This window comes from Dipodomys spectabilis, unplaced genomic scaffold (genome assembly GCF_019054845.1).
Source record: "Dipodomys spectabilis isolate Male_0828 unplaced genomic scaffold, ASM1905484v1 ptg000026l, whole genome shotgun sequence".
Lineage (NCBI taxonomy): Eukaryota > Metazoa > Chordata > Mammalia > Rodentia > Heteromyidae > Dipodomys > Dipodomys spectabilis.
The window spans coordinates 13,399,823-13,422,955 of NW_024870703.1; the positions used below are offsets into that span (position 1 = coordinate 13,399,823).

Sequence of the window (23,133 nt, forward strand, 5' to 3'; positions counted from 1 at the left end):
CAAAAACAGGAGTTTAATATTCAAACCAGTATCAAATATTTACCTGTTCTGGAATATTTCATATTTTCTGTCATATTTTTTTTTGAGAAAAATTATATTTTGGTAGAATTCACTTTAATATTCGCTTTATGATCCACACTGAAATTACTTGGCTTACAGTGTCAAAAATAGCAATTAGTTTCATATCTATTACCTTAACTTGGATATTCTGACCTTGTAATTATTTTGAATTTTACTATTGCCTTTCATTTTGTAATACTCTCGTTTTAAGTTTTGATTATTTTAGGAGTTTTACTTTACTAAAAATTAAAAGTATTTTTCAATAGTTTAATATTTGAGGATCATCAAGCTATCGAGTATGTGACTTATGAAGAACAATTATTATGTTTTCATTTCTCTTCCTTTTGAACTTCTTGAGTATAAAGAATATTACTGGAGTAAGAGTCAACGAGAGTAAGTCCTAAATAGATGAAAAGCATTGCTTAATATCTTTTCCTAATCTTTCTCCTGTCCCTGAGCTTTGATATTGAGATTTTGGGAAGCTGTTCTGGCTAGAGATTTCTGCCAGTCAGTTCAAAGGAGGTTTACAGCAAACTCTGGTAGTAGGGAATAGTCCTGCTTTCTTCTTAGTTTTAAATTTTGCTTTGCTTCTGTCTGTCCTAGCTTTTTCTCTCTCTTCTTATTTTTTTTTTGTGAAATTTATTGAGCTGATAAATATGTGGTGCATGGAACAGTTGCTGTTTTTGATTTCTGGAGAAGAATGAGCAAATTCAACATTGTATCTAATTCTTGTTGCTTTTAGGGTTGCATCATGTTCTCTAATTCTTTTTATTGTTCAGGAAGACCTTGAAAACTGTTACTTGTTTTCTGGGTTTTTAGTTGATATTTATAGTCAGTGACAGTAATGTCTATTCTTTTGGTTGTCTCCAGACTCTTAAGGTAGAGCCTGTAATCAGGAATTTAATATTTCTCAGTGACAGTTTAATTTATATTTGAAGAACTTGATATACTATTTTTTTTTCTGGCTTGGAGAAAAGTAGCAAGGATGTGGTTATTTCTCTTTGGAGTGATATCTAAAATGTTATTCTAGCCCCTCTTTTAGGGAATATAGCCCAGATTTAAAAAAAATATTGATATTTGCTGAGTGCTGTGCTTAATGATTTCCTATGGATTATTTCATTTTATCCTACAACAAATTTAGAGTGTTGATATTTATTGCCATTTTATGCATGAGTAAATGCAAGCTCAACAGAGGCTTTGATCATACATGCACTGTGTCCTGGAGAGAGGAAGTATGTGTGTGTTGGGGGTGGGGGGTAGAACAGAGAACTGGGCCAGGCCTGGAATTTTCTACATGGGCGTGTTGTACGTGGACTCAGAGATCTTGGCCAATTTCCTTGTCTTTTAGACTTTTATGGATTTTTAAAGATCTTCTATATCTTGTTTATACTTTGTTGCTCCCAGTTTTATCTGAGAACAGTTTCCCGAGAACGACTGATTTTGAGACTTTTTATACATCCTCACGCCAGGAAGGAAATGATCATGAGGCAGTTGTGAGTGTTGCAAGTGTAAATAATGCGGTTGAAGTCCTTGTGTCCAATAACCCCTTCCTCTGCCTGGTCTTGCCACATTCCTTTGGCATTTGTCTGTAGCAAGGGCAACAAAAGGTAAATTCTGTAATGCTTAATCATTTTCCTGCTTACAGATAGACTAACATCAAAATTTCCACTTGGGCAAGGGCACTTTATATAACTATTACCTCCCTTCTCAAGATGGAGTGGGAAATGGACAGATAGATTTAAAATAACTTTAGTCTGGTGCTGGTGGCTCACTCTGTATTCCTAGCTATTCTGGAGGCTGATATCTGAGGATCACGGTTTGAAGCCAGCCTAGACAGGAAGTTCTGTGTGACTCTTACATCTCCAATCTCCAATTAACCAGCAAAAGTATGGAAGTGGACTTACGGCTCAAATAGTAGAGCATCAGCAAGAGCTATAGACCCTGAGTTCAAACAACAGTACCAACACACACGCACACACACACACACACTAAATTTAAAACAAAACAACTTTAGAGTCAGGATCTTCATCAGTCATTTACTATGGTCATTTGAATTCCCTAGTCATCTATGGGAATTGTAGATTAAATGGAGAGAGGATCAGTTAATATTAATGGTTTAATTAAACTGTAACATGCATTCTACATTTATAGTCCTGCCACTTATTGCTGGGGTGTTGAGATGTCTGTGGTACTTTCACATTAAGAAATGCTCAACAAAGACACCCCACCCCTCTCCATCCCCTTTCTTTGTTTCCTTCTATAAAAGTTAGGTACAGGGAAAAACCTTCCCTCTGGTCCAGTTAAGTACCCTAAGTACCTAACAATACTGCATCTGTTCTCAAGGTTGTAAATATTGCATTTCTGAATAAGGTGATGTTTACTAAAAAAGTAAATCTAATCTGCCCCTGAGGTTTTATCTTCTTAAGGGTGTATTTTTTTTGAATTTACAGAACAGTTGTAAAGCAGAATCCACTGTGCTCTACAAAGCTTTTTTCCGATTACTACTCCCACTCCCTCCATCTTTTCCTTTATCCCCTTGTTTACTGATCTTCCGTTGCTCCTCCTTGCTATTGTAGGAGTTTTGGCCCTTGGTCTCTTTTCGGTTTCATAAACCAGACTTATTTTGTCTTTATTAATCTCATTTTTATTTCCTAAACTAGATTCTTCAGTAGACTTTTCCAGAACTCTGTTACGGTTTTCTCCTTTGACCAGTAACTTTTTGTTCTAGGATTACATCATTCTGTGTTCCCACATAGATCAGTTTTGCCTTTTGGCTCTTTCTTTTCCCCTTGAAACAGTCCAGAGGCCTTGTGTTCTGGTAAAAAGACTCCCAAGCTTTAGGACTCTTGTGTCTGGTGTTACCTGTGTTAGAACATTAGCTCAGCAAGTATTTACAAATGCTTGCTATAGGCCAGGCCCTGTGCAAATCCCTGACACAGACAGACAAGATCTGTTTCTTTCCTCAAAATGTTTTCATTCTCTCATCAGAGAAATGAAGCCATTTGAGTGGGCAACTCCGTGTCAGCAGGTTGTGTCTTTTGGTTCAGATAGTTTGTAGATTGTAGGGTTTGTAAATCAGTCATTTGCAAGTGGTGTCACTGAGTGGCTCCTTCATGGAGAGGCCTCAGCCGTGTGAGGACTTCACTCACGTCAGCCCTGAGTGTGATCGTCAGAGCTGGGAGCATCCACATCTCAGATTTCTAGTCCAGTATTTTCCTGTCCAAGCTGACTTTCAGAATGTTTCTCATTCCAAATGTTTTGACTCAGGTGTGATTCCAGGTTTCATAGAAAAACCTGCAAGTAGTTCACCATTGTGGATAGTACTTGCCATAGAATTTTGCAGTTTAAATCACTGACTGTCCGTCAGCTACTGCTGGCATAATGAGGACTAGTTTGTGTTCCCTGGAACATAAAAGAAGTATCTGATCTGACCCTATTTCTGTCCTCAAAGATTTGGAGAACTGAATTGAATTTATGAAAAAGTTAACTAAGATTTTGCTTTTCTTTGTTTTTCTTTGGTCTTGTACCCTGTAACTTCCATTAAAAATAACTTGAGCCAGGTGTGGTTTTGTACATCTGGGTCTCAGTGCTTGGAAGGCTGAAAAAGGAGGATTGTAAAGTTCCAGGTTAGCCTGGGCTATGGTGAGACTGTGTCTCAAATCAAATCAAAACAAAACAAAACCCAAACAGCAGCAGCAACAACAACAAAAACCTCAAAACCTTCATTCTGATTGGCTGAACATCGTGGTATGGCCCTACTTATGAGATTGAGGTACGAAGATGACTTGAGTCTAGGAATATGATCAGCCTGGGCAGCACAGATCTTGGGTCAAAAAAAATCTATTCCTAGCTATATCTATATATCTATATATAGGTTTTCTTTTCTTTGTCTACTTCTATTAGACAAATATTTACATGTTTGCAAAGTAAATTTCAGCCACCCATGGGCATGCTTCCTATGGTGTGAGAATTAAGAATTAAGAAGACCAATCATCCAGTGTACTTTAGTGTGATCATTCCTGACCAGGCCAGTTTTGCTCCCAACAGAATATTTTAATCAATGAAAAACAATCCTCCCTCTCTCCTTCCCTTTTTCCCTCCCTCTCTTCTTCTCTTTTCAGTGATGGTAGTTAGCTTTACAATTAGGAAAAATAAAGCTAGTGTTTTGGAATGTGTTCTCCAAACGTAAAGTGGATTTTTTTTAGTCTCTTAATGTGTGAATTCTAAAACTTCACCCTGTTTGATTTTCCAAATGTGTGTCTGACTGTAACACATCCATAGACAATGAAGCCAGATAATTGAGACTGGAAAAATAAATTTAGTTTTTTTTTTCCCTTTACTGTCTGTCAAATGAAGTGTATTTGATAGCGTTTTTATAAAAGGAACTGACTTGGCTGGTCTGCAAGCAGTAGCTATTGTTTTTATTGCAGACTTTGATCCCTATCTCATTGAATAATCTGTGTCAAAAATGTGGACAAATTGTATACTAGAATGTGAAAAAAAGCTATGAAATTGGTTGTCTGTAGGTTTTTCTTGTAAAGCTAACCTTTTTCATCCAAGGCAATAGTTATTTTTTCAGCACAGTGAAGAGTAGTCAGACGATCTTGACTAGATATTTTATTGTTGCCCAAACAAGATGGTATGCAGAACTGGATCTGGGATGGGCAAGGGGTAGGAGGATGGTATAGGAGGAGGGGTATCGGTCACAGGCTCCCACAGATGGTTGGTGTGGTACTCTGATTTCCAGGAGCATGTGGTAGGCCCCATCAAGGATTAAACGTTGGCATGTCTCAGCTTTGTGTTGTCTGGACTTTGTTACATTGTTAAAAAGTATGATATCTTTATATATGCCATATTGATTAATATTTACTATATTCAAAATTAAAATGGTTTGCATTAAAAGTATTAATTCATAGCTAGTTGCTGGTGGCTCATGCCTGTAATCCTAACTATTTAACAAGCTGAGATCTGAATAGCAAGGTTCCAAGCCAGCCCATGTAGAAAAATTGTGAGCCTCTTACCTCCAGTTTGCCAGCAAAAAGCCAGAAGTAGAGGCTCAAGTGGTAGATTGAGTGAAAAAGTCAAGTGAGAACTTTGGGTCCTGTGTTCAAGCCCCAGCTTTGGCACATACGCAAAAACTGATTCATTAAAAATGCCCCAAATAAGCTGGGCTCTAGTGGCTCACGCCTGTAATCCTAGCTGCTCAGGCGATTGAGATCTGAGGATCACGGTTCAAAGCCAGCCTGTGCAGAAAAGTCTGTGATACTCTTATCTCAAATTTACTACCAAAAAAAGCTGTTTGTGGAGCTGTGGCTCAACTAGTAGAGTGATAACCTTCAGCACCAAAGCTCAGGGACCAGCTCCCAGAACCTGAGATCAAGCTCCGTGACTGGCGTACATGCAAGAAAAATTAACCACAATAAATACATTGATCATTAGTCAAATGCTCAATTTTTATCAGAATGATTCTACTTTAAATACACAGGTGAGAAAAATGCTGTTGCTGGGCATTTTTTGTTAGTCTTGTTGCTGTCTGGCTTAATTGAAGGAAACTATACTCTCTCATCTGTTTCTGCATTTAATCTCTCATTTGGAATATTTCATCAGAAGTTGAAAGATTGGCAGTGAAAAAAACAAATTACATCTTAGTAGTATTACGAACATAACTTTGAGCTCATGGGCCCCTGAGAGATGTTCAGGAATCTTCCAGAGTGTTCCTAGACCACACTCTTTGAGAACCCTTGGATGAATACATACATTTCTTGAGGACAGAGACCGCTGCCTTTGTTTCCTTTTTTCTGCTTCTTAGGGCCTGCTGCAGTGTTCTGTAGGTTGACTCCTTCAGCGTGTTTACTTGTTCAACTTTCCACCATAAAGTCCCAGGGAAAGGAAGTGTCTGGCAGCAACTTCCTTTTCAGCATGACTTCCTCCCATTCCTCATGTTGCAAGAATCCCTCTAAAGCCTTTGACTCAGCTGCCACCAAGGTGCTACTGGACTCTTTTCACTGGGCCTCATGACATTGTAGTCTGGTTACAAATCAAGATAAGTAGTTCAGGAAAAGAATTTTCTCTTTTCACTCCAATGAATTCTAGGAAGTCTTGGAGGTTACTGGGAGAAAGCAGTTAGAATTGTTTCCTAGAAACGGAGGTAGAAAATATTCAGAAGTTTTTGGGGGCTTAGCTGGCAGGTAGGAGCTACTCTGCTCCCCAGAAAGTGCCAGGTGTTTTCCAATTTTCATTTTTTCCATGAAGGCAGTGGCAGGGTCTGGAGAGGGAGTGGGAAGCAATGGTTCTCTCTCCAGAGTCTAGCTTTTTGACCTCCCAAGGTGAATTTAATATTCTCCAAATTGATGGCTAAAACCTACAAATTTGAGCAGAAAATAGACATACTGACTTTTGAAAAAAATGCAGGTAAAACAATATCAAAAGGTATCTTAAACATTACATGGCAAACGGGGCATGCTGGCTCACACCTGTAATCCTAGCTGAGATTTGAGGATCGTGGCTTGAATCCTGCCAAGCAGGAAAGTGTGTGAGACAATGATCTCTAGTTAACCATCAAAAAGCAGGAGTATGCTTCCTGCTTGAGCTGTGGCTCAAGTGTTAGAGCATTAGCCTTAAGCAAAAAAGGTCAGGGACATCGGCCAGGTCCTGAGTTCAAGCCCCCACACTGGCGCAAAAAAAAAAAAAAAATTACATGGCAAAATACATGTTCAACTGGTAAGGTTTACATTGGAACCAATCTTCCAGCTACATCAAGGAAAGATCTTCATGAGTAGTAACATAAAATTGTTACTTCTGCATTTGATTCGCACGTGAATGAAAATGAAACCATTAAAAATTAGCATGACTGTGTCTGCCTTCTCTGAATGAGCAACTGTGGTGTTTTCTAACTGCTTGCCTCTTGGGCGTATGTAATCATGGTACATTCTTACTAATAGTCTGTGAACTTTTCTCTCTGTCCTTTTCTTCCCGGCTGTAAATTGCTGCCATTAGCGCTTCAGCATGGAAGGGATCTCACATGTCATTCAGAATGGCCTTCGCCACACCTTTGGAAATTCAGGTGGAGACAAACAGGTGCTCTGTTCTCCTTTTTTCCCTCATTCTCTGCCTTTCCATAGTCTGTGCAAGTGAAGATCCTAAAAACTGACACCTCTACTAATTTGCTAAGAACATGGCTTAAAAGAGAAAGATGAAAGTTCAATGTCTTGGTAACAGAATTTCCTTTTCCAAATCGGACAATAGACTAACCAGGTTCTTAAGACATGTTATTTCTCATGCTTGCTTTTAATATAAACACATATTAATGTATTGACATAGCAAATTGCATGTGTACAAAGATCTGATTGTGAAAATAACTGTATTGGTATAATGCTACTCTAATCCTACAAATCTAAGAAATAAGGTCTCGTTTTAGGGAAGAGAGAGGCAAATGTTAGTATCTTTGAGACTAGATTTTAGGTTAAAGTACATAGATTCTTTACCTCCTTTAATTGAAATTCATGTGGTTTTTAAGATGTAGTATATTATCAGCCAACTTTGTGTCTGACCTCACTGATAAAAAATTGTATGTTGTATGACTACGCAGTCCAATGTAACAATTTGGTTTTTATTTACATTTTTGTGTAATGATTTAAAGGACAATCAGACATGTGAACACATCTCCATTAATGGATGTGCTTAAAATTACCTTTCACTATTTGAAAATTCTATTTCAAAAAAGATTTTAAAAATTAGATTTCTTTTTGGGTTGAGGGCTAATTTAGGTCCTAAATAAAGATTAACGATGTGTTTTAATGTGTAGGCAGTTTATCAAAAGAGTCATACCTAGAGTGCTTATGGAAGGTTTTTGTGTGTTACTCATGGAGATACTGGTTGCTCCATAGAGCAGGTAATCACTGACTTATAGCTCACAAGGAGGCTCCGTAAGAAGATGGTTTAATTTTAGTTTTTTTTTTTCTTTGCCAATTGTGGGGCCTGAACTTGGCCTGGGCGCTGTCCCTCAGCTCTTTCAGCTCAAGGCTAGCACTCTAACACTTAAGCCACAGCAACACTGCTGGCTTTTTCTGCTTATTTGGTGCTGAGGAATCAAACCCAGGGCCTCATGCATGCATCCATGCAATGACTCTACCACTGAGCTACCTTCCCAGCCCCTAATTTTAGTTTTTATTCTTTATTGGTCACCTCTCAATTCAAGATGGACCAATGACTTCCAAACTGACTTCCACATGGGAGTTTGGCAGGAAGGCGGGAAAGCCCACGGTTCCTTATATTTCTCTGTTGTGGGCCAACGACCAGGCAGCATGTTTCTAACTCCCCTGGTGTTCATTATAAAGAAACATATTTGGTTATACCAATGAGCCTTTCCTTGAAGAAGTCTTCTAGAAAGATGATGGGACATCAAGCTACACCGCTTCTATTTTTCTGGATCTGTAAGTCCAGTTATTATCAAGCATCTTGCTTTATCCTTTTTTTTTCTTTTGTTTTCCAGTTATGATTTGGATAAGATCACTCAGTAAGCATTAGGAATAGAGCTGAAACTGAGGTCCTGGCACTACTGAGCAGGACTCAGAGATTCACAGTAAACTACTAGCTTTCTCTATAGTTTCTGGTGGAGTAGTCAGAATAGGAGAAACTGGACCATTATTTTCTGATCATGCTGTCAGGGGTCAGAGTTTCAGGACTTAACTCGAGAACCTTTACAGGTAGTGAACTAGGCAAATTGTCTCAAGTTAAAACAAAAAAAGTTATTGTTCATCTTCCTCTTAGTCTGTTCTCTCCTTTCGCTTTTCTCATTTCATTTAGTATCTAAAAACATTTATAACTGCTTATATCATAATGTACAGTAACAACATATGCTTCTGAAATTCTAGAAGGAGTTGTCATTACTCATGTTGACAGTTATGCTCAAATAGGCTAAGGATGGCCTGATAACAGGATTATTTGGATGTTGGAGATTGTTTCTTTCTCAGTTGCCAAGCTATGTTGTTAGATTAATTACTGCTTTAAAAATATGTTGAAAAATATGCAAGGATATATTAGATGAGACTTTACTTTCAAAATGAACACCTTGTACACATCACCCTGACACCTTATTTGTGAAAGTTTCAACAACTGAAATGCAAACCAATGATTATTTATGTTGGCACACAGCTGGTATACAACAGAAAAATGAGCTTTAGCCAGAAGAGTAAGATGCTCATATTCTAACCATACTCATGTTTTCACTACCAAAGTAGTTATGTTTCATGGTATAAAATATTAGTAACTATATCACACTTTTTGTTTCTTGCAGGCAATTAAGTTCCTATTTAATTTTTTTTTTGTTTTTTAATTTGGCAGTATTTGACCACAGTCATTCCTTACGAGAAAAAAAATGGACCACCATCTGTTGAAGATCTTCAGATCTTAACAAAAAGTGAGCAAAGACAACACCTGTTACCTGATGTACTTTAGCTGGCTCTAAATGCCTGAGTTTGGTTTCTTGATTTTGTGTTGCTGTTATAGGATGGTAAATGATGGACACCTTCCTTTCTTCTGATCCCAGTGAGGCCCCAAATGGCTATAACATCAAATATACACTAATTCTAGTGTTGAGTTGTAATTTCTCCTCTTCTCTTACTTTTTGAAATATTTATGAGCTACATTTTTGGAAAAAACCATAACTGGACTCTTCATTTGTCAATTTTATTCTTTTGTCAATGAATAAAATGCTTGTAGACTGTATGTAAGTATGACTGTTAGTAACTGAATAGAAGAGATTTATGGCAAACACTCTGCCTTCTTCTGAATGGGGAACTCAAGGTAGTCGGTATAAGTAGAACATAAATTGATAGTGATGTCTTAAGAGCTTGCATTCACCCAGAAAGTATTTGTTAAAGGTCCACTTTATCCCTGAGCACTTAGGATGTTTTAATAAATAAAGCAAAGAAATCCACCTTTGAGAAACTTTCATTTTAAAATAATGTGTGAGGCTTAAATGTACATTCTGTTGAGTATATCTTAGGATAGCCAAAACATAAGCCTAGGATTTTGGTTTTATCCTTATTATTTTCAGAGATGTCCTTGAAGTCACGTAGCCTCTCTTGGTCATATTGACAAACTATGTTAAAAAATATCTCACAGTAAATAAATTATGTTTGATTTGGGGGTAAGCCATAGTCATGTTTTTCTTACTTTTAAAATGAAAGGATTGAATTTGCTAACTATTTAGATTTCTTCTAAAATTTTATGATAGTAGATTATTAAGAACACGTATCACATGAATGCATATTTATGATGATTTTGAAATTTTGGGTGTGGAGAAATGGCTAGGGAGAGAATAAGAGTAGAAACAAGGTCTGTATTTTGTTTATTGCACATGTACTGCCTGACCACTGATGTGGAGCTTTTATTCTTTCCTGTGGTGAATAATCCATAAACCATTTTTATATTTACGTGTGGATTAATAAATCTTAAGACCACAGTGGGTCTTGTGATAATGAATCCATAACTGACTGGGAGGTCAGCCATCTAATTTTGGAGAAGAGCTTGCAAATTTATGAATCTCCAAGATCACCCAGGAATGACAGGGCTGGGTCACTTCAGCCCCAGGCAGTTCCAGCTTATGGAGTGTGATTTTTACGTACAATTCCAAAACATGCTTGAAAGCAGAAGCACTGAACTTAACAGTCTCTAAAAAGATAGGGATATAAATATTGCTCAGAAGCTCTAGCTTCTCAAAGACCAATCAGTCATTGCAATTCCATCCTGGGAATGTTTGTAGGCTGATTCTAACAGTCATAGATTGACGCAGTGAAGAACCTTTGCACGTGTTTGGATGGGTGAAAGTGCAAGTTAAAACAGTTATAATGACAATATTGTTGTGAAGACAACAGATGGAAGAAAGAACTTTCTTGTGTAAGTGAAAAACAACAACAACAACAAAGGTTATATTGTAAAAAATTGGGGGCTGATCTGAAGCCTTTGCTGCAGCTATGTAAGATGTTGCCAAAAGAAAGCCTGTTTATGGATGTGCAGCCTTGTTAATAAAAGTTACAAGAATGGAAGTACAATAATAATAATAGTAAGGAAAATTACCATGTTCATCAAGGTTAGTATTAGGATGCTCTGGAGGAAATCTGAATTGACAATCACAGTTTTAGTTCAAATTTGTGAATTTCTCTCTATCAACACACAGTCTCAAAAGCATTTTACTCTTTGTAGATTGCTATTTGTTTTTGTCTTTACTGTGAAATACAGAATTGTCAGCCTGGTATAGAGGGGCACAGTGTAGCTTGGTTGTTGCTTGGCCAACATGGACAAGGCATGGGTTTGATCACCAAATACATAGAAAGGGAAGGGAGGGAGAGAGGAAGAGAAGAGAGAGAGGGAAGAGAAGAAAAAGGAGAGGAGAGGAGACAGAGAGAGAGAGAGAGTGAGAGAGAGGAGAGAGAGGAGAGAAAAGAGGCGTAGAGAAGGGAAGGAGGGGAGAGAGAAAGGCTACTTGGATGAAGTAGATAGCATGACAGATGCTGGGTGCCACTCATGGAAATCCTTTCTTCATTTAGTCTTTCCTTAAAGATTTCCAAGTCTGGCAGATGTGCTCCTTGGAGTGTATAGCTACCTCTCTGTTTATCCAGGGGTTTCTCCCATTTGTATGATTGACAGCACCGAGATCCTCCAAATCCAGAGTTCATCGAAGTCCACATGACCGTAACTCACCTCACAGTACTTATTGTGACAAGGCGGAGGTGCCATGAAAATAGCTCACTTCCTCCTTCCTGTCTCCAGCGCTTAGGAATGACCTCGAAATAACTCTAAGGACTTATTCAACTGAACTTGAGCCTAATTTAGTGTATTTTCTTACCTAGGAAATAATCCTTAATATGTATGAATCAGTTGTTATATCATTAATACTGCATTATTTGAATTAAATATTACTTTTCATCTGCACTTTAAATTGCTGCCTTTTGTCTTTTTCTCCTTACTTTAGTTCTTCGTGCTATGAAGGAGGACAGTGAAAAAGTTCCAAGCTTATTGACTGACTACATACTGAAAGGTGAGTTTTAGAATGGTATGTGTGCAGTGGGTGCGAAGCTTTGATTAGTCAGTAAATACATCATCTTGCTAACAAATTAAGAAGTACCTTATGAATGCACAGTTTTATTAATGAACAGAATGAAGATAGATAAGTGACTGACATATGCTACCAACATGTGGCTGTATAAGATTGAGCTTTCATTGGAGATCCTGGGCTGGAAATAATGTCCACGTCTGAGTTCTGTACGCTGAGTGAGGCAGTAGAGAACTGATAGGCCATTGCTGTAGCTACCTGTGCACCGGGTGTGGACAGAGGGGAGGCTTGAGAAGGGCAAGCTGTGATCTTGGAAAGTAGGAAAGGAAGGGCAGTGAGGATGGATGGACAAAACAGTCAAAGCAGTTAACAGTACCAAGATGAATACAAATTGGGTTGTGTAGTGGGCAAAGGGAAGGGGAAAATCAAAAGAATGACTTTTGCCAACTGGGGATAGTGAAAAATGAGCCATATACCTGAGGAGCAGCATCAAGTTCACACTGGATGGGAGTATGAATAAAAAGAGCTAAAATCTGGAATGGGAAAGTGAGGACTGAAGAACTGAACTTAGTTTTCGACAAAACTAATACCAGTGAACATGAAAAACATCAGTTATCCATGGAGAGGATTTTGAAGCATTACAGAAATGCCTGAACGTAGGATTCCTGGGGCTTTCTAAATTTCAGGGGGGTGCTTTTTGCCAACCATATTCTTCATAAAAAGGGAAGAGGCTGAAAGTGAATCAAAGTTACTTACTCTGGATGTAAAAGCAGGAGCCAGCCATTAGTGACGAGTTTACACCGGTAGAAAAAAAAAATCGAATTAATGCCAGTTTTGAATGCACTGTTTTTCTGATAGATGACCTTTTTCTCCCTGTTAAATTATGAAGTATTTTTTAATACCTGACATCTTTGTTTGCTTTCATGTTGTGCTAGCATTGATATGAGAAAGCTGGATTGTTCTAGGTTTGTTCTTCTAGATGTTGAACAGGAATGAGACAAACATAAAGAACCATGTCTTTTATAATTTTTTTTTTTGAATTTTATAATGGGTCCCTAGGGTAGTGCCAGAGATAAGCTATGTCAATATTTGTCTTCGTGGAAGTTTGTTATGACCCCTGGAGCAGAGTGCTCTGAGGAAAGTGAATTTTAATCCTTGACTCAGAAATTGTAATTGTAAGCCTCTCCCACATGCCTTAGTGAAGAGCACCCATCTAGTTGGACTCCTGGTGCTCCAGCCACTGGCTCCCATCTGTAAGCCCAGTTCTGTTCAGACTGTTCCTGCTTCTGATATGCTGTTGCACGCATGCATTGTGCTTTTGTCTCTGCTTTTGGGTGGAAAAGAAGCTGCGACTCAGACTCCAGAGGTGTGATTCTGCCCTTGTGAAAATGAAGAGGTTGGGCAGGGGTGAGGGCTGGAGGTGGGGGTGGGGGTGTGGGGGTGGGGGGAGGAGAGTCCTGACGGGGAGGAGTTTCAAGTGCTCTTTTCCACCCATCCTGCGAACATTCACAGCCTGTCAACTAGCCCTCTTCCTTGGCACCAGTACTAAAGAGTCTGGGAGGAGGTTACTGGTCACAGGGAGATGCTCCTTCCCCTTGTCTGGCTCGTCTTGTCATTGTTTTAATACAGATGAGCTTGATCTGGCTGCTGCCTTGATTCTAATGCAAAGGAAGGTCAGAAGTGAAAGAAGGTGAAAGGCCAGGTGCTGTGTGACCAGTGTATCTTTTCCTCACACCTGCTTCTCTGTCCCACTGTGGCCTGTTGCCACCCTCCATTTAGCTACAGTACCAAAGGCCAGGCCTGGCTACTGTTAGGAAGGGATCCTAGACAGGGATGAAAATGTGTGCAGAGTCTCACAGCCTTCTTTGACTTCACCGGGAGCTGTGCTGCTAAACGCATCATGGTGTAGGGTGTTACAGGCTTGCCTCTCTTAAGTGTTACCCTAAAGAGGCATGGACTTTTGGTGTCTCATTTCTGGGAAATTCTAGTTAATGTGTCTTAAATCCTAGTTATTATATCTTCTTAAAACCTTTATAAACATTTTTTTTTGCTATTGTAGATCCTTGCATCCATGTTCAGTTCTTGTCTCATAATTTATATACATTTAAGGTGTATATAAGATGTGCAGACTTCATTTGGTGTAAATGAATGTGGCTTCTGGGTAGATCCTAAAACCTGTGAACATGTTTTTGCTATTGTAGATCCTTGTGTTAACACTGGGTTCTCATCACGTCATTTATATACATGTAAGGTGTATATAAAATGTGTATATGTCATTTGGTGTACATCTATGCAGAGGATACATTTCTACCTCAAAGGTTTCCTCTTTTTCTTCTAGTTCTGTGTCCTACATAGAGCCATGTGGCTGCAGGAACAGCTTTACTTTTTATGAACTGCGAGCTCAATTTCTTACAGCACTATTTGGAAGACTTGCTACATAATCTTCCTGCTATCGGAAACCCAACACACTTGGACTTGGGTTTGGGATTCAGTATTAACAGATGAAGACTTCACTAATTCTTTATATAGAATCAAGAGTACTATGGCACGCTTTTGAATTCTAGAGATGGATTTTGGTAAACTCACTCTAACAAACTATTCTCTACGTTGTTACAGTAGGATAATATTAATTGTGCACAGCTATATTTTTTGTTAACTGACAATATACTCCATTTGAGCTTTTATGGTTTTCTACATCTAACCTGCACTGAAGAGCTAAAGCACTGGAAGTTTTAGACTACAGCTATCCTCCAGTGATGGCAGGAAGCAATGTACATTTTTATGAGAATTGTCAGTATACATATTACCTACCAGTGTTGTCCAGAGACTGAAACTTAACAACTCGGGCTTTTTTGAAGCAGTAATGCCCCGCAACATGTATCATTTTGGCTCTGATTAATGTGGAGACTCTTGAGGCCTGGTGTTGTGGGCTGCTGCTTGTTTCATGTTCGTATTCTTAAGTCATTTTGGTTGCCACTTTAGAATCTTGTTACCTTCTGATGTGTAAATGTCTGTTCCCTGGTCTGTGAGGGTGTGGGCCTTGAAAGGACTTGGTGTCCTTTAAGGTGTGAAGAAACTGCTGTTGATAACTGGTGTTAATTCATGCCCCTGTGCTTTCTTAGAGCTTAATCCTACAAAACAGCAATTCATGGATGCTACACTCAATCATGAACATTTTTGCCAGATTCATTCAAGTTGATGACATTTAATAAATGTAAAAATAATATATACTGAAGAACCTTGGGTTTTTGTTGCATTTCATTTTCCCCTTGCAGAGCTAGGTTTTTACTTTTTTCTGTACAGTCTGCCACTACAGTGCGGGAGCTGGTGAAGCACTGATTAGCAACCTCGGGATGCTAAAGGGAGAGGAAGACTTCTAGGTCGTACCAAACCACTGTGTAATGGTAGCTCCTCCTCAATTTAGTGGGGCTGAGTCCAGAGCTGTGGCAGCCCCCTTTCCAATGTGACCCTGCCATTAGTGACTTTTATGTTTCTACTTTAGCATCTTGTGAGTGTACTGCCCATTCTCCTTCCTCTGCTTAATAAGATACAGCAGGTCTGTCTGCAATTAGGTATCAGCCTGGCATGTCAGCTGTTCTCCAGGGGTATGTAGAACTTCAGATTATTATTTTGTTACTGTTTTCTTTGATAGTGAGATATGGAACTTGCTATACAAGCTGATGTTGTATACTGACAAAATGTTAACTTAATTTGATCTGAATTTATAAAATGGATGCCTTAAAATATTAAAGAAATGTAGTTTTAAAGGAGATATAGTATAATGTTCTGGGCCAACTGATTGTTCTGTTTATAGCTCATTCTGGCTGATGCTTCTAAATCATATGCAAGTTGTAATGACTTTTCCCTATCAGTTCTCAGTCTTAATTAATTCTGTAATTTTGTTTGGTTCTTTCTCAGTAAGCTATTGGGGGGTTTCCCAGCATATTCCTCCTTGTGCCTCATGAAGTAGTTTTGATAAAGGGCGAAAATCCCTAAAATGGAAATCCAAGTTGTGGAGCATCAGCTTGATGGTACAAGTAGAAAATTGCATACCTGGACCTTATGTGATAGAGTAGAGAAAGCAGGTACACCAACCAAATTGTGTACATTAGCATCAGACTATATATGTATAATGTGTATTTGGGTCTGGTCTCAATTCATTATGTACAGGCAAATAGTTCCAAACTATAAGAAATTCAATGTCTGAAACACTTCTGATCCCAAGTATTTTGGGTAAGGGATGGTGGTCAGCCTGTGTTAGTGATGAACACATTTCTGATAGGTAGGTAGGTTTCAGGTCTTCCTGAGAACAGTACCCTGTACAGTGTAATTGGGCACTTTTGCCCGGATTCCTTGGAGAAGGGCCACCTGGGACTTTTCTGTCTTGCCAGAGGTTCATTGACCTTCAAAGGACTATTCATCTTCCTGATCCCAAATAAGAAGTCTTTTCCAAAGTGTGTGATTTTTTAAAACTCAGGGTGTTTATTTGCTGCCAAGAACCAAGTTGCAAACCACCCCTTACAGCTTTCCTTTTTAAAGAAAACAAAAGCAAACTAGAACTATGGTGCACTCCAAGTGCCATATATCTATTTTATTCTTCAGGAAATTATATTTGTTTTTCTTTTACAAGAGCACAACAGGAACCAAAGTAAAAGAGTAATAGATACAGCACTCAGGATAAATCATATCTTTAAAATAATAAAAAATTTACACCTTGTCCTATATCCTGTTAGTATTTTCATATGGCCGTGATTGTAAAAACAAAAAGCAAGCATTTACAAATTTTTTTGATAAAGACTTTTTTATGCCAGGAATGGATTAATTGTCAACAAAATTTTATACTAACCAGGCTGATGTAAATCTATTTTGATAACATCGTATTATTAACAAATTTATTTTGGAAATAGATAAAAAATATTGCCCCTTGATAATAAATCTTTTTTTTTCTTTGATGCAAACAGCTAGAACACCTTTTTCTTTTTTCTTTTTGATATTCTAAGACAAAAAATGGTTAATCTTCAGATTAATAAATTAGGTCATTATAATAATAAATTAATTTTTTTTAAAGTTCAGCAACCTCTGTCCAAGTATTTACAACAATACTTGAAAGTTCCTTTACAAAACAGAACACATTTTCTTTTCACATTAAGCATACTGGGTATCTGTGTCTTTCACAACAAGCATTTTTAAAAGAAAAAAAAAAATCAATGCACAAATGGGTCATTAGTATAAAAGTGCTAAGAGCTGTTTGAAAAGTTAACACTATAGTATACAGTCAGTTATCTGAGGCAAACTACAACAAACTTCCAGCTTATTGTGGACAATATTCCAGTAGTTGTTTCAAACAGTTGTTTGAAAAAAATCCAGGAGCTGATTAGTGATGCAGATAAAAATTGCCATCAATGTTTCTGGCCAGTAAGCAAATTGAAAACCAACTGAAAGCAAATCCAAATAAGGAAGATTTTAATTAAGGAATATCCTCTCCATATAGCAGGTGTGATGCTGGCTGCTTGAGATAGATACACATACACACACACACACAAACACACACACACACACACACACACACACACACACACACCCTTGCACAAACATTTCTCTTTCCAATTAAACTGCAGGTAGAATGAGATTCTATGTTATTCAAAAAATCTGTTAAGTGATCAAAAGCACTGATATGGAATGCCTGTTTATCTGCCTTTGTTCTTGTTAAAATCTCATAAAAATACATTCAACAGGAAAACATAAAATTGTATGTGTATAAATATATATGTATATATATTATATACACATGCACACAAATACTTTTGTTCTTTGAAGCATAAGATAGTTACATAAATATTCCTATAATTGCTAAAGTTTAAAGAGGCATAATTTTTTTTGAGCTTCAACAAAGGTGCTTGAATAATATACAATTAAAATGAAGTAGTTTCTATTTTGTAGAATCAGTATATAATAAGGAAGAAAGAAATCCCCAGTCTTTTTTTAAAAACCTAGAGCTTCAACACAAAACTATGAACAACCAACAACATAACAGAACAAAGCAACGAGAAACAATGAATACAGCCCTGGAAATGCCTGGTGTCCTCCCTTCTCCCTTCTTCCTGCCACTTTGTAAGAAAAACTCCAGTGCTCACATCAAGAAATGGCTTAGCTCTTGTTCATTTGCTGTCTCTGCTAGGAACTGGCTGATTGGCTTGGAAGAAAACAAAAAGCAGCAAAAAGTATAATTGTATAGATTCTTAATAACCCGCTTTAGAGAAATGTGGCTATCGCATTTCCCTGGCTTCCTCACTGCCTGTGCAGTTGTGACTGTATAGAAAAACTGTGGCTTTAGACCTGGGATGGCTATCAAAGTTCTGGTGGTTCTAAGGTGGTTTACAGCAGCTGGATCGCAAGGCCTTTTTTTTTGTTTCCTGCTCATTCAGGCCCGAGATTTGCAGCAACCAGTGCAGTCTTCAGAGCAACAGGAAAAAAAAAAAATTATCCTCTGGGCCATGAACTGCTTTTATTTGACTGGATTTCTCCCCGAGCCAAGCTGACCAATTTTTCTTCCCAACACCACCCTCCCACCCATTTTCCCAACCAAACTCACTGTTCCCACCCCCGAATATCTCTACAGCTATTTTACAAGCAAGTAATACCTTAACAACTTTAAAAACTTTGGTTCTAAGAAAACACTTGGTCAGTTATCTTGAGGAAAATTTGGGAATGCTTGTTCTGCACATTGCTGTAGACAGAGCCCATCCCAGTAAGTTCTTAGCGCTGCAGATCAAGTCACAATCCAATACAATCCACTAAGCAAGTGCACAAATTCTAGTTTACGTTTAAGAGCAGATTTCGTTGTTTTCTGTCTTTTAAAGCCTCATCCCTGCTGCCTGTCTTCACACTGTTTGGTAGAAATTGTCTGCCTGTAGATGGTTCTGTTTTTGCATGCTGTAGAAGCCACTGAATCTCGCATCTGGTTCAGCAATTCTTAGCATTCTCTGGGAACCGTCCACCTGAACTCGGGTTCCCTTCTTGCAGTCCACAGATACCAGCTGATTATTCAAGGAAGAAGGCTATTTAGTGAGAGGAGGAAGAAAGGACAATGAATTAGATGCCTTACATAACCCAAATAAACAAATATCCAGGAGCTAATTCAGTCAAGGCAATAGCATCCCAATGTGTTGATGGTCAGAATATAGACTAGACTGTCATAGTAGACTTGAATCTGGTCTTGCTTAGCACTGTTTGCTTGACCCAGCCAGGTGCCCAGTACACAAGCTGTGTCCCATGCATATTTGCCAACAGAAAGTCAGAGGCAAGCTAACCATGGTGACAAGAAATTTATACAGCAAGGTGAACTAGTTGGTGAACTAGTTAAGTAGTTATTTGGAATACTGTTAGTCTGCAAGGTTTCATAAAGGATTGGAGTTGAATTATAATTTATTTCCCTTAATATATTTTTCTGATTTAAATAGCTAGATTAAGCTCTTTTATTAAAAAAATACATCCCCCCCTCCCCGAAGTCTGCCTTTACTTTGTCTGGTGCTGCCCCAGCCTCTTCATCCTGAGCTACTTCTCCACTTCATGCTTGGACACATCCACCTGCCCTCTGCACTTCGTATATCCTTATCTTTCAGTGTTCTTGTTGCTTTCTCTTAAGAAAGATCTCTCCCCTTTCATGATTTCTCTCCAGATTCTAAGATGAGTGAGAAATATGAGGTATCACTGTTGAACAACTCCTAATGCAGAGGTATTTGTTCATTTGAAAGAACATCCAGAAGTTGGTCTATGAGGTCAGAACTCATTAACTAGTGGATGATGGATAATTGACCCAATCTAGGCAAGTACTGTGTATTTGGTTCCTAAGACTGATCTATGTTTAAGGCTATGAATAGCAAAGTAAAGTAGCAAAGTATAAATTGGCAACTATAAAAGGTATTAGGAAGTTTTGGAAATGTAAAGGGGTAAAACTTTCCTAGTTCCATCATTCCATCATTCTGGAGACTTTCCCAGAACTGTACCTTAGTTGGTGTTCGATACCAGCACAGCAGTGGTACCCACTGTTTCTTCTGATTGATGAACAGGAGTGCTATTATGATGGAGAGGCATATTATTATGGGCACCACAACGGAGACAATGGAGTCCAGTGAAGAATCTTTGCCTGGGTGCAGCCTGTTATCTCTGTAATCTACCTGGAGATGACCCATATCTAAGAGAAGGAAAAAAAATAAACCAGAATTTCAAAGCGTTATTTTAATTGCATGGCAAATAGAGATCAGTACCTTGGTTTATGCTTAGTTCTTTGGACTGAAAACATGATTAAAGTCTAATGTAGAGCTAAAGAACTGTTGGGGGATAAAGTTTTCAGGGATAAATGAAGAGGAAAAAAATGTTACTACTTGGGTAAGATAATATTGTCTTTGGCTAGTCAAGAGCATAGTACTGCTTTAAATTTTTTTGGGGGGGGGAGATAATTATGGGGCTCATACTTTTTAGGCTGGTGCTCTCTCATTTGAGCCCCTCTGCCTGTCATTTTGATGTTAGTTACTTTCTGAGATAGTGTCTTCCTTTATGACAAGGCTGGCCTGGCCTGATCCTAGTGTGCTTCCTTGTGTCACCATGTATAGCCATTGGTGTGATGATCTAGTGAATTTATTTATGTTAGGCTGGCCTCTAACTGTGATCTCTTCCTCTGCACTTCCAAATAGCTAGAACTATAGGCTTGAAGCCACCATTCCCAGGACTCTGTAGAGTTTTAAAGGATTAAATTTAGACTAATCTACAAGTACTGTGTGACAAATGGTAAAAATATTTTGATTACAATGAACATATATGGCCTAAGATTTTTGAAGCTGGAACACTAGCTTTGCTCCCTGCTTAATTGCAATTAGGAGCCTAAGACAAAACATCTTACTTACCTCCTGGTGTAACAGCTAAGACTGACTGGATCAAAAACTAAACCAGAATTCTTAATTAGGAGCTTTTTTCTTTTGTCTGCTATTCTTGTTTGCTGAGTTCTAAGCTGAAATGTCTTACTCTTCATATATGTGTTGATAAACCTCACTAGGTCTGTTATTTCCCCTCCTTGGTTAATTATACTGCTGGAGGGGGCAACATTTAATTTTGCTTTTATGAATGAATATCCTGTTCTTTTAAAACACCACTCTTAAAATGAATGTTGCAGACACAGATAGAATTAACAGGCACTCTTTGGAGTTTCCTTACTTTCTTGTTTCAAATAAACATTCAAAGTCAACTTTTCCTAAATGCATCAAGGCCAAAGATACAAGATACATATAATCAAAAGGAGTCGATCATAAATATTTCTGAAGAATCAGCTTAAGAAGTAATGGAGGGGCTGGGAAGGTGGCTCAGTAGTGGAGCGCTTGCCTTGCATGCTCAAGGCCCTGGGTTTGATTCTTCAGCACCACATAAGCAAAAAGAAAAAAGCCAGAAGTGGTGCTATGGCTCAAGTGGTAGAGCGCTAGCCTTGAGCTGAAGAGCTAAGGGACAGTGCCCAGGCCCAGGGTTCAGGCCCCACGACCGGACCCAAAAATAATAATAAAAAAGTAATGGAGCTTTGTGATATGAATACAGTCTAAGGCTTTAAAACTTAAGACTTTTTTGTTGTTGTGTACTTCTGTGTGTTCTGTGGGTGAGGGAAGGAATAGGAAGAGAAGATTCCTACTCATTCTAGCCAGTACCGATGGTAATACTTTATAGGGAGGGAAAAGGAACATATTTAACAGCATCAAGAAAAATGAAAGACAAAAATAACATTTTATTGATGAGTTTAGGTTTCAAATACATAATGAATAAGGAATGACTCCTTATCTTCCTGTATTCCAAAGGATTCAATGAGAAGCTTTAAGAAACATTAAAAAGTAAATTCAGCAGAATCTTGATGGGAAGAAAATAAAGCTTCAACTGAGGTCTGCTTATAAAATTTAGTCTTTTAGTTTATGTTGTGATGCTAAAATAAAAGCAAGCTGTAAAAGGTGCCATTGACTTTCCAGCAGCCAAAACAGAAACAAATATAATCAAGAAGCTTCACAATGTCTTTCATGTTAAATCAGTTGCCTAGGAGAGAATCCTAACATTTCTTGCTTCTGACATACGAGCAACTCTCTCTTCAGGGATTTTAAATAGGGATACCATGAAATGCACAGGTCCTTGACATACTGCATTAAGTAAGGCTCTTCTCATGACCAGAGACCAGCAACTTGAACAGTACCAGGCACACGGCAGATACTGATACCGATTGGCTGAACAAGTGGCAGTAGCCTGCTATAGCACATTCAGTCAGAGCAAGCATACAAGCCAAAACTCTGGAGTCTAGGAATTTGGCTCTCTGGTCATCTGGCTTGATTCAAGAGCAGCGTTTAGAATTTCTAAATAACAGACCATTAATCTCTCAGCAATGAATATTGCTTCTTCCAAAAGAAATAAAAAAATTGTACAGCAATGATTTTTGAAAATGTGCTTGGATTCAACAGGAGGCAGTATTGGGCCACAGTGTTTAAAGTGTACAGGCCAAGCCAGATCTTTCCTAGGGTAGTTATTTGAATTTGAAGTTTAAATGTAATGCATTTGAAAATACAGAAAAAAAATTAAGACAAAATGAAGCAGACTATAAAGGAGACTGAAGAGATCTCAAGTGACTTCAATTCTTACCTCTAGGGAGATGGATGATGTCATTCTCACTGGGAGTGGGCCACATTGGGATGTCTAGGTCAATCTCACCACGGTAATTTTTCTTCTCAATGGGTATATTAGTTGGTTCTGGGACATACATTTCTAGAAGGAAGCATTTTGTGTAAGAGATGATGGAAATGCTGCCTTTCTTATTTTTGGTTTTCATATCCTCAATTTAAGGATATTCAACACTATTACGGGGACATGGAAGTTCCACTTCCATTTTCCATCTATCATTAATGCTACAGAGTCACTAGCTTTGTTGCATGGTAGGAAATATTTCTTCTCATAAAAAGAGAGTGTTTTTTTTTTTTAGTCAAATGGTGTTGGTTTTGTAC

At 38.2% G+C, this 23,133-nt stretch overlaps 2 protein-coding genes across 4 annotated transcripts in view; one reads left to right on the forward strand and one right to left on the reverse strand.

Moving 5' to 3' along the window:
• Nucleotides 1-15,350, forward strand: part of Fez2 (fasciculation and elongation protein zeta 2) — a 37,528-nt gene extending 22,178 nt beyond the window's left edge. The window contains exons 6-9 of one of the 2 annotated variants that reach the window (XM_042675513.1): nt 7,057-7,137; nt 9,403-9,478; nt 12,035-12,100; nt 14,454-15,350. In XM_042675513.1, the coding sequence (XP_042531447.1) occupies nt 7,057-7,137; nt 9,403-9,478; nt 12,035-12,100; nt 14,454-14,470 (240 nt within the window). In that variant the 3' untranslated portion in view covers nt 14,471-15,350. The remainder of the gene's footprint in view (nt 1-7,056; nt 7,138-9,402; nt 9,479-12,034; nt 12,101-14,453) is intronic. The other variant, XM_042675514.1, reaches the window with a different exon arrangement.
• Nucleotides 15,351-16,675: 1,325 nt separating this feature from the next.
• Crim1 (cysteine rich transmembrane BMP regulator 1) overlaps nt 16,676-23,133 on the reverse strand; it is a 185,513-nt gene continuing 179,055 nt past the window's right edge. For both annotated transcript variants that reach the window (XM_042675511.1, XM_042675512.1), the window contains 3 exons: nt 22,775-22,897; nt 20,122-20,309; nt 16,676-19,173 (listed from right to left, as the gene is read on the reverse strand). In XM_042675511.1, coding sequence (XP_042531445.1) covers nt 18,997-19,173; nt 20,122-20,309; nt 22,775-22,897 — 488 coding nt within the window. In that variant the 3' untranslated portion in view covers nt 16,676-18,996. The remainder of the gene's footprint in view (nt 19,174-20,121; nt 20,310-22,774; nt 22,898-23,133) is intronic.